This window comes from Anas acuta, chromosome 3 (genome assembly GCF_963932015.1).
Source record: "Anas acuta chromosome 3, bAnaAcu1.1, whole genome shotgun sequence".
In the NCBI taxonomy this organism is placed as follows: Eukaryota; Metazoa; Chordata; class Aves; order Anseriformes; family Anatidae; genus Anas; species Anas acuta.
This window is the reverse complement of record NC_088981.1, coordinates 110,728,465-110,740,525: the sequence shown is the minus strand read 5'-3', so window position 1 is coordinate 110,740,525 and position 12,061 is coordinate 110,728,465. Positions and strand designations below refer to the sequence as shown.

The following is a 12,061-nucleotide window of genomic DNA, read 5'->3' as shown; positions in this document are numbered from 1 at the left end:
TGTTTAAATACTGATAACAACAAAAATAACCTCATAACCTCATCTGCAAGATTAGGAGAGTACCTATGTGACCACAAAAAAGTAGGTAACTTTACATTTTTGGCATTTATTTGTCCTTCAAAATCATTTCCACACATGTAAGATGCATAGACGAGAATTAGCGCTGTTTTCATGCTTAATAGAAATGCAACTGAGTTTTCAGCACCTTGAGTTATAAATACATGCATATCTGTGCATTTTCACTACATTATTCGTATCAACTCATTCACTTAAAAGAAATTCCGTGTGATTCAGTTCAAAACATTTAGCAGTGAGATTCTTCGAGTTGCAAAGCTGAATTTAGAGCCTAGCTAAAGTAGCTGTGTAAGTGAAACACTGCTAGTGCATCCACTTGACAACTTATGGACAACGCTAGTGCCTCTAATCCCAGCTTCCCTCATGGTTTGGACATGCTGCCTTTAACCGGCTTGCAACATTATTTTGACTGACTAATGGTTTGGCTACAGCCTCACTCAATTTCAGATCAAATGCGAAAAGCTACCTTTACCCGGTGCAGATGCCAGCCAACTCTCTGTTTACAAGCTACAGTCACAACGTCAAAACAAATTCTGGATGTTCAAAATGGAGCCATCTGCACAGAATAAACATGAAAAATGTGAAACGTTTTATGTAAATGTACATTACTGACTAGGAACAGTTGGTTCAACTTCCTCCCAGACTGCCTGGTGGGGAACAGGAGGACTGACAGAGTTTGTGACACCTATTTACATCTGAAGCCATATGACTCGCTGTGCTGAAGTCTCAAAGGTATGATGAAGATGGGTACTGAAAGAAATGATTATCTTGTCAAATAAAGGCACTCTCAAAATTACCGTTTGTGTACTTTCCCCAGGCACCAAAACTAAGACCGTATGGCACAGGGGACTTTGTCTTTTGCTTTCTCCCCGTCCAAGGTCCATCATGTCAGCTTGCAGAGAGCCTGCCACCATTACCTGCTTCTTCCTGAAGAGACAATGGCAAAGAGCTAGCTCCATAATACAATTACTTAATCCTCAATTTTGTTTGTATTGCACTTTAGCAAACAGGCCTCAGAATTTGTTTACAAGAAATGGGAAATCAGACTAATTCTGGAATTTTAATTAAAGAAAAAATGGTATCTCTGTCTATCTACTGCTTAGGATCCCATACAGCTCAGGAATCTGAATATCCTCTGCTAAAAGTACGTGCAGGACACTGGAGGGCTTCCAGCACATTTGCAGGAGCCATCCTGGAGCAAGGCATCTGAGGCACATATTTTGGGGCCAGCCTCTCCCTGCATGGACCAAAGCAATGTCCCAGCCTGGCCTCGGCACCTTGCACTCTCCCAGGATCTGCCCCATCAGCTCGACACCCTGGTCTTGTTGGCTTGCTTTCATAATTAGGAACATGAATGTTTACCATACGTTAATTGTGTTCCCATTCCACTGGAGCAAAACACTTGCTACCAAGATAGATAGGATAAAATAAAACCCAACAAATTAAATTACTTTGTTCCCTGGACAGTGTTTTAGTCTACAGAAAATAGGAAATATAAGATTTTTATGTAAGATGAAACACTTAAATGAAGGGAAACTTCTTCTTTTTATCTCTGTCAAATTATTTTGATTACTGAAAAAGGACTCCAGACTGGGACAGGCAGCTTCTCATGAGGCTTAACAGCCTGCTAGCTATGTGCTCATTAAAAACTTCTGTTCAAGTCTATACAATTTAGGCTGAATATCTTGTTTACTGCGGAATGTAACTCTTCAAGCATTGAAATTCCAAGTAAAGAGAGTGCAGTGTTGTTAACTGTCCACTATTTGACTTTTCATCATCATCAAAGTTATTAAATGGTTCAAAACCCACATGTCTATTTATCTTGGGAGAAACAACCAAAAAACTTAGTTATGTTCTGGCCAAACTTCAGCTATGAACAGAACAGACATGGCACCCTACATGGGAGGTAGTATTTCATACCAAAGAGCTTGATTTATGATAATTACAGGCTCATGAGATAGGAAAGCATAGAGGCACAAACAGACCAACATGCATCTCCACAACACACACCCCAAGATGCATGTACACAGAGTGGTAACAGGTTATTTACTGAGTTGTTCAAGTTTATGCAGCTGCAAGGTAATCCATCATGTAAATGATGACAGGAAGGGACATTTATAGAGCAACATCATTGCAATATGTATGTCATAAGGCACTGAATGTTCTATTAAACAGGATTTTTTAAAAAAATAAATTACACCCTAGCATTGCTTCTCCTTTGGAATTATTTTATCAGCTCAGAATGTATTAACTTGCAAATCTCTGCCTTCGTTATACCATCTTGTAGATAAATATTATCTTTGAGCCTCAGCCACTATCCATCCGTCTCATGAGAGAAGAAAACATATACTGTAATGGTGCTATTGTATGATTACGATAAAGAACTCGTAAAATCACAAGATTAAATAAATTACATTATTTAAACACAGGCTTGCAAATTTGTCATGAAAATTTACCTGACCAACAAATCCATTTGCTCACTTTTTACCGCGATGTTGATACAAATAATGTTCCTTGCTCCAGGCAAACAAAATTTGGCAAGACTGGTTTAATGCGTTAGGGTCAAACGCTGTCTGTTTGCACCTGCTCTATCAGGAGAAAATCAGGGAAGTGAAGGGCTGTGGGCTTGGGCATGCACCAGAGTTCCTGCTAATTCACCATCACAGAAATGATCATTACAAACCAAGACGACCAAGGGGATTATCAGCAAATGCTTTTGTTCACAAACAACATGGCCGGAATAAAACAAAACAAACAAAAGAGCCACGTCTGGTATATACCCTTAATGCTTTTCAAAGAAGGAACAGAGTCTAATTGCTGGTAAAGACTCTAAAGGAGCGGGATCAGTGGCGGCCTGTATGGCTATAATGGAGGAGATCTCAGTCTGAGGCACAAATCTGCCTCCCTGCTGAGATTTAAGAAAGAAGATGACAAGTCTCAAGGCGCTGGCTAAAACGACTTGCAAGTGAATAACAAGTGAATAGCAAGTGCCCTTGGAAGTACAGCATTCATGACCTAGACTTCTGCTAGGGGCTGAGAACAAACAGGCTCTCACAAGGTACCGATGGAGAAGGAAAAAACTGGGCCAATTTATTAAGAGCGCAGGCTCCAACTTGCTTGGAACTATTTCTGGCTGTCTAATTCAGCAATATGTGGCAAAACAGTGCGAGGTTTGTTAAAGGTAAATAAAAGATGCAAACAGGTTTTGGTGGATCATATGGGAATGAAAATTTAAAGTAAAATGACAATAAACATTTATTCTCATCAAATTTAAAGCTCACCCCCTTAACCAACTCATACCTGATTTGTTTTAATGATATTTATTACATTATCAAAAACCAGCTTAACAGAGAGCTGGCATTATGCAGCTAATAAATCTGTTTCTTAGGAATGTAGTGAAATTTATACAAGTAATTATCTAGGTAAGTCTATCCAAGGTTCTTTCTCATCACTGCAATGTCTGGAGGGAAAACAATAATAAAATAATAATAACCACAATTATTATTTATTACTACTACTACTACGATTATGGTAGTGCCCAAAGATCCCAATCTGCGTTGCAGTAATTAGAATTAATGTTGTCAGGCACCGGTTCTTTCTCACTCAGCTACGGGGTGTTGCTAGCACTCATTTACGGTACATTCAGGACCAGACTGTGCCTGGGACATCAAGAAAAGATAATCTATCGCATCACATCACCTATGGCCACGGGATATGCGGAAAAGACAGGCCACTCTTCTCGGTGACAGTGCTGGCACCAACCCGCACAACTGCTCAGAGCACCGGAGTCACCAGAGCTTAATGCTGCACAAGCAAAAAGACAGGATCCTAACCTGACATGATCATAACCTGGTCATATTAATTCAAATTCATTATCCCAGTCCAGCAGTGGCTAATCCTTGATGATTTAAATAAAAGGAAATGAACTGCTGCTCCCCGGAGCTACCTGCTAGCACGCTCGAGTCTGAGATTTGATTACTCTCGTTTTAAGGCAAGACTTGCATTTGGAAAGGGCCCAAAATGACAGCTTTCAAGAACGCAGCTCCAGTCTCTATGCCGTGGAAGTTTTTTCCCTCGTCTTTGATCTATTTAGCTTTAACTGGACCTCATTAGATAACCGTTCCCTTTCACCCCTGTATTTCGACACAGCCAAGCCCAGACGGTGCTGTGCGATGTAAGGAAATACAGGTGGGTCGCACGCAGCAGCTTCGTACTTGTGGCTGTATGACAGCTGCGTCGCATGATGGCCAGAGCAAGAGAAGTGATTAGCCTGTCGTTCCTTGGATAAGTTTTGCAGGTTCTGCAGTTGTGCCTAGAAATTAGGTGAGTGAGAAGCCCAAACTATGATAAATAGAGATGCTGTCAGTGAGGGAGAGGAGTGAGAGATTAAGTGATCCTGCACGGTGCCTCGGCAAGCTGCAGCCATTCCGAGGCACAAGCTTCAGCTCTGTACCTCCAGGCTTGACAAAGAGCCCTTCTGCTCTCCTTGCCGGGGCTTCTCTCCAGAACAGGGCCCATTGATCCGACCCTCTTTGCAAAGCCAGCATCCAGCCCCTGCCACTCGCCCTCCTAAACCACGGCCACACTCCCTGAGCTGCAAAGAGCCGGGCTGCGACGCCTGCTGTGGTTCCTTAGCCTGGCAGTCTGGCAGCACCGCTGAATGTTTGTAAGCTGCAGCTCATTTAGGTAGGAGCCCATACATTTTTGCTTGATGAAAACATGTTTTCCAAGGCCCGGCAGCTGCAAAATTTGAAACCCAGCAGGCAGCTCTGACACGCGGGTGTGAGTGTGGCTGCTCGACAAGGCAGAGCGAGCGATGCGTGCTCATGGAAAGGGGGGCATGAAATGCAGAAAGCTGTTTCCCTTTGCCAGGATTTTGTGCCCAACACACAGTAATTATCAGTTCCTCGATTAAGAGAAAATGTCGTCCATAGCATAATTTACACCTGCACCCTGGCAGTAAAAGGGTGAAGGATATTTCATGCTCCTGTGCAACCTCCTGTTCTCCTAGGCTCCTTTAAATGGTTTAGCAGAAACCACTGGCACTGTCTACATATGATATACCTCTCCTGGCATCTGACTCAAACATTGTATTTTTAACTCCCCATTTCTCTGTTTTCAAAGAAATGTTATAATTTGTTTCCACATTCGTTCAGTTCTACAATGGAGCTGGAGCATGCAGATGTAGAAATGCTGCCTACTCTTCTCCCGGAGTTTAAAGCTAGCTTCTTAATAGGCAGGAAAAACACGAAGGGGTCACTAAGAGTAGATTTTTCTTTCATCTGCTATTTTTCATTTTGGGCTTTTTACAACGTAAACACAAACCAGACAGTCTGTTTTCCAGACACCTAAATGCTTTTGCAGTTTTGTCAGACTGTTTCAGATGGATAGCGGCAGGTTTCTCTGTCTTGCATCCAAATGCTGCCTTTCTTCACAATGGTGTAAAATGCAGAATGACATCTCTGTCTTCAGCATAGGTGTGAGGCAAAAGGAATTTGGTCCTTTCACCCTAAACGCTTTATGTCTCCCGCCTTCCTGGTCTGCCTCCAAGCCCTTAAAGAGTATATACAGCCCTATTTTAGAAAAAAAAAATAAATAAAAAAAACTTGCAGAAAGAGGCAAGGTATAGTGGAAAATCAATTTGGCCATGAACTCGCAGGCTCTGCTCCTTAGGAAAAGACGGGTGAACACAGCGTTGCCAGATTACACTGCATCTGAAATGTTTGCTTCGTGACTGAATCTCTTCGCATATGCGACTTACTGCTCTGTGCTACCGGAATTAGGCAGCCTGTATGACTTCAAGAGTAGAAAGCATCATTAAAAGGACATCTTGAGAAGATAAAGCTTACAGGACAGGATCTGCATATCTTCAAAAACTGACCACAGAGAAATAAAACTACAGTCTGCTAATAAAAGCCAGCATTTTGGCCAAGAAGAAGCTTTTATGTCAAGTACTTCCTATTATTAATGTCATATTTGGTAGAGATTCCAGCATTTTGGGGTGGATTAAGAAGAAGAAAACAGCAAATTAAAATGTTCCGGTGAAACTCTCTTTGTTGCAGAAATATCAGGCATTCCATTTATCCAGCAGCTGCATTTGTCTCTTCCAAGTGCAGCTGGAAAAAATGACGCCTCCTTATGGGATTTTCCATTCCTTCCTTCCTCCCAGAACACACACATCTTCCATCAATTTCTTCCGAGGCAGATACAAAGACACAGAACTCATTTCTCTCCTTCCTCAAACCAAGAAGCTGCAACTACAACATTGGCTTGAATAGGTGAATCTAAAAGAGGGACATGTTTGAGGTGGCTCTTGACGGACCTCTCATTTTTTTATGTGTATATATATAAGCCTATGTATCCAGCATCCAGACAAACACTAGTTTCTGGAAGAAATCATTTGTATACTTTTAGCCAGCTATGATTTAAGTGTCTAATGAAAGCTGGGTGACTAGTCTTTCTCCCTGAGCAATGAAAAATGAGTGCTTCCAGAAGGCAATCCATACTATTTACCATAAGGGGGGACCAATTCCCTTCCGGACATTCCTGTCTTTCCTTTTGACTGCAGAAGAAGCATAGAAAACCGGCTCAGGCTGGACCCCTTAAGTAAGCAACGTAACACTCACCATAAATCTATAATCTAACCAAATCACCTTGGCTCTCTCTTTATTAATAGTAAAGAGGGACGGTCTCATCCTTCATCTCATCCCTTAGATACCAATTTTATGGTGAGATGCTTTACCTCCTGGAGAGTTCTGCCTCCCTCTCTGCAGGCTGTAGCAGGAGTTGAGATGGTGAGTTTAGACTAAACCTGCCTTTGATGCTGACCTTGGACCTTAATATTGGTTGACTAACAGCAAGAGACAATAACCTCTTGTTCCTCCAGAGGGATCTCTACTTGCCTGCACACAGGTACCTGAAGTAGGAGGTAAGACTCTTTCTGGAAGCCTTGAAGTTGCTTTTTTCTTCATTGCTTGTGCCAGAAATTAGAGCCTTGCTTTGGGAAGGCTGAGTTCTTAAGTACCTAAAACATAGGTATGAAGTAGAAGCCCAAGTCAGGCAGACTGAAAGCAACCGTGGTTAGTGGTGCACTTGAAATATATAAGATGGTATTTAGGGGTCATTCCAGCTGCTATTTATCATCCATTTTCTCCTAAAGGCCATACTGCAGTAATCTTGTATGCGTCAGCATCTGAAGAAGCTGACTAACCATATGATTTTCCTAAGTGCAGATGAAGTACGTCAACTTCTCTATATGCTCTATGGCTGAAGGAGCAAGCAGTAAGGCCAAGCACTCAACCCCATACCTGTCATAAAGTAGGCACTAATATCCACCAGAAAAAGACTGTATTTTAAAGAGGATTTTACAAAGAGAACGTAAGGAAACCTAGCACTCTGAAAGTATGTTTAATACTGCATAAAATTCTTCCTGACATTGCTAGCAATATCCCCACAGACCCTGAGGTTATTGCAACATGTTCTGCAGTGGGACCAGCCTTGAGCATGCACCCATCCTCACGTGTCCTGACCCATCCTCACGTATCCTGACCCATCCTCTGCACCTCTCTTTTCTCCCTTCATGGCTGCAGTGAACTGCAGCAGAAATCACAAACATTTCACACCTGCTGTTCCTAATACCTAATCCTTTTCAGATGACTTTGCACTGAAAAGGACTGAGTGTTTTATAAGATCAGCTGCTGCTGATCAAGAACATTGAGCCCTGGCTTAGGGTTGAATGTTGTGCAGCTCCTCATGGGGGCTGGTTAACGCACTTCCAGGAGCCTGGCATGGTGCTGACCTCAGGCTCAGGACTGGACTAGCCCAGCCTCAAAATGCCCATGCTCATATATCTGAAGATAAATCACATGGAGTAAGAACTTTTCTGTATTAGGACCAGAATATGAGAAAGAAAGGGGTCTTGAAATGCATTCTCATTGCCAAATTTATGTCATAAAGAATAAATAATTTTAGAGTTGTTTTGCTCAATCAAACCTGGTTCAGCACTGTGCACTAAAACCATACTTTTTTTCCCTACTAATACCATGACTCATTCTCATCAAATAGCCTTGCTATTGGGCAAGCACCTCCAGTTCTATTATGCTTTTTGTCTATGTTTTGTTTTTTGAAGAGGAGATAATTGATCTTATTTGGTTTTGAACATTTCATTTTTATTCTTTTGAGACACTACTTGCTATTCTACTGTCAGATACCAAGTACAACACACAGTGGAATCAATGGCAGAACATGAGGCTAACGATAACTAGCCCGTGGCAAAGAATAGCTGAAGTAAATACTCTGAAAGATATATAATTCTTTTTCTGCATCTTTATATGGATGTGCATAGCGTCACCATGAATAGATCATCTTCCCATTGAAGTTTCTGCTAACCCATTGATTCCAGTTGGAATGGCATTGGAGTTTAACCCTAGCATGCATTGATGGAAATGGCGTTTATAATATATTCAACATAAAGAGATCTCATTTATTCTTCAAGAAAAATGTCATTTCTTGTTTTGATTTCTATAATAATGCAAAGAATGCAATATAAATCACATTAAGCTTTATGCACCATCTCAAAGGAGCTGCTAACAAATATCAGGAGAGGATTCTAGACATGCTATATTTATAAACATACTGACTCTGTGAACTATAATGATTTTGGATTATTAAGGGCATGATCTTAAAAAATACCGATAGCCTCTTGCAACTTAAGTCCTTGACTTTCATTGACTTTATGAGGTTTCTAAAAGGACTATGCTTTACACTGCAAATATCCTCTAAAAAGCAGGTCTTCTGAAATTCCACCTTGTAGACTGAAAAATATTGTCTTGCAAAGACACATTTGCTCAGTTTACAGGTGAATATTTATTTTTCTCACCTGACAGTTTTGCAAACTCAACTAGACATCAAGCTGGATTTTTCCCTATTCAAGCATCATCATCAGTAAAACAGGTATTTTTGTCTTGGATACACCTGTGCAACTCTATTGGCCTTCATCAAGGTTACATGTGTGCAACTGAGGTTATATATGGAAGACAACTGGGATGGAGAGACCTGACCGTGGACACAAATCGACCTCTGGAATATTTATTGCTGCTGATGATGTGAAAGAAGGCAAAAAATGGTGAGGTTGGCAAATGGGCGAAACCTCTCCCTTAATCTTGCATCATGTGTGAGTTTTATGCAAACAACTGAAAGACAATAAATGCTGAAATCTAAGGTTATAAATGCTGAAATCTAAGGTTATAAATGCTGAAATCTAAGGTTTTGCTTTCATAGTCACTTTTAAAAGATTTTTTTTTTTTATTTTATTTCTTGGTTTTAAATGAGTGCAAATCAAAGAGTTCAGTCTAAATTACATCTCCATTTGGTAACAAAATAATAAAGCAGCAACGTTCCTCTAGTGTGTGCTTCTAGAAATAGATGCTGCCTGGTGACTTATACACACAAGCAGATGCATTTGTAGCAAAATCCAGATGACAGTCTTTGGCCAGTCAGTTATTGGATTTCTATAAGTTGATTCTAAGTTGTTCTTTCCATCCAGACTCTACACCTTATCACCCTAAAAGCATATACTCTAGCCTTAACTATTAAATGATAATGAGCAGACAGAAGAGAAAGGACAGGAGAGATCTGGCATAGCTACAGCTAGCAATCATTAGATTTACAGAGGGGAAAAGACATGCTTCCTAGGCCAACATATTTTTTATGAATAATTGATAAGGCAGTCAGCACAGTTATATCATAGAAATGTAATATATATCCATAATTATAAAACCAGCTTTGTGCAAAAGGACATAATACACTGAAAGGAGATACCAGCCAATATGCCATCCTGAAATAAAATACAGTCACTATTGTGTTAGTTGGCAAAATTTAAATACAGGATTTGAAGCAAGCAAAATGTTCTTTAATCCCATTTTTTAGCACAGTCCAGGCTCAGTCTGCTCAGGAAAATACTGCAAGGCAAAATCAGCAGCTGCATTAATTTGCTGATGATTGAGAGAAAAATGAAAGTTATCCTCATGTTTTTTTTCTCCCTACTTGCTACTCTAACTTACTAATAATACGAGAGTACCAATTTATTCCTATGCGAGTATATGAAGCATACAAATTGAAAAATCAATGTAATGGAAAAAAAAGATTATCATGCACTGTTTAGAATCAATCAGCTAGAAACAGAGGGGGAAAATGCGAAGGTGGAGACATGATGTTTAGAAAATGTACATATTGCACCTACTCTAAGCTAGGTGTTTGTAGGAAAAAACTACTCTTTGTCTACGATGCAGACTGAGCTATATTTTGACCAGAAAATTGTCTTATTTCCAATCTTTTCTAAAGAAACTCATCAGCTGTTTCTTCTTCTTTTATAAGTCCCTGAATAATAAAAAATATCAATCCCTTTGCCCTTACAAGCCACACAAAAGCATGTAACAAAGATTTCAGGGTGAAGGGATTAAGATACTCAAAATGCTTTATTAACATGACGTCTCAGCATTATTCACCAGAATGCTGATGGCTTATTGTAGCTTGAAGGATAAACTTCTGTCATATGTGATGGAGTCCCTTGAAAGCATCGACAGCAAGAGTTTTTAGTTGTGGTCTGAATCACTATTAGTACTTCAGTTTAAATCTTAGATGTCTCAGTGGTGGAACACTTTCTTCGGCCAAAACAGGCCTCGACTGATCAGAAATAATTACACTGTACGAGTCAGACGTGTAACAAATGGATCTGAGTTTCAGTTTGGAAATACATTCAGAGGAGGTGGAAAGAATGGCTACTGGCTCTGTGACAGGAGATTCAATCTTCATAAACCTGCAAGAGAGGGGAGGAAAAAAAAGCGACACAAATGCGCCCTACAAAAGAACAGAGCAGATCACAGCTGGAAGGAAGGCAAACCTTTTAATCAGGTCCTTGAAATACAAGCTGCAGGAAGCTAGAACATTTTGGTGGACTTCAAACTCTTTGCCTTCAACAATAATTTTCAGGTCTGTAAACTCTTTCGCTCTGCGTTGCTGGTTCAACTCCTTCAACATTTCTGCAGAACAGAGAAGACAGACAGTGCCAGGGTTCCCATTAAGAGTTTTTTATTTTTACTTTTTATTTTTTCAATTTTTTTTTTTTTTTTTTTGTAAAGAAGTAGAGAAACAGGAAACAACTGATAATTTTGTTGGTAAGATTGGCTCAACACAGACAGTCAGAAGTTACAAACAAAACATATTAAAAAAAGAAAAAGAAAAAGCAGGAACCAGTAGGTCTAAACAACGGAAATATATACAGAAAAAAAGCAAAAACAATCCTAAATTTGGAAGGGTTAAAATGAAAACAAAATCTTTCAGCATCAGCAAATCAGAAACACAGAGAATGCATTATCACAGAAAAGTTAAAATAATTTGTTATAATGAAAATCAAGAGCTAATGAATTTCTACCCAAATGCAAATAAGTTTTGAACATACTAGAATAATAGTAGCAAAAATATGGTATTGTGATGTAATATGAACTGGATATGGGTCAAAATAATAAAACCACAAGACCTGCAAAAATAACTTATCCTTAACATAGTAAAAATGTGTTAAGCCTCTCAGTTAACAGAATAAAACAGTACTTATAAATAAATATAAATTACAGTGCATAAAAAATTAACCAAATTATCATTGCACCTTGCAATATACCTCAACTATATAGGTTACAATTGTATATGTTTTAGAATTAGTTTAAAAGCATTCTTATGATAAAAAATAATCTCACGCAGAGAATAAATTACTGCCTTTTATAGTAATTCCCATTTTTTCACTCCAAGGATTTTTACCATCACAGCATTTTTATTTTTTAGCCTTCAATGGCTTCATTTACAGCAACAATCAACTTTCACACATCATAAAAGAATCGTAATGATTAAAATAACCTATGAAAGTGTTTCCATCCTGCAATAAAGCACCTACCTTGTGCGATGCCTCCTTTTTATAAAGCCTACTGGTGCTAAC

The 12,061-nt window shown here is 39.5% G+C and overlaps 1 protein-coding gene across 15 annotated transcripts in view; it reads right to left on the bottom strand.

The window, feature by feature from the left end:
• Positions 1 to 12,061, bottom strand: part of KLHL29 (kelch like family member 29) — a 389,115-nt gene that overhangs the window by 58,002 nt on the left and 319,052 nt on the right. For all 15 annotated transcript variants that reach the window (XM_068678729.1, XM_068678733.1, XM_068678722.1 and 12 more), the window contains one exon: positions 10,976 to 11,114. In XM_068678729.1, coding sequence (XP_068534830.1) covers positions 10,976 to 11,114 — 139 coding nt within the window. The remainder of the gene's footprint in view (positions 1 to 10,975; positions 11,115 to 12,061) is intronic.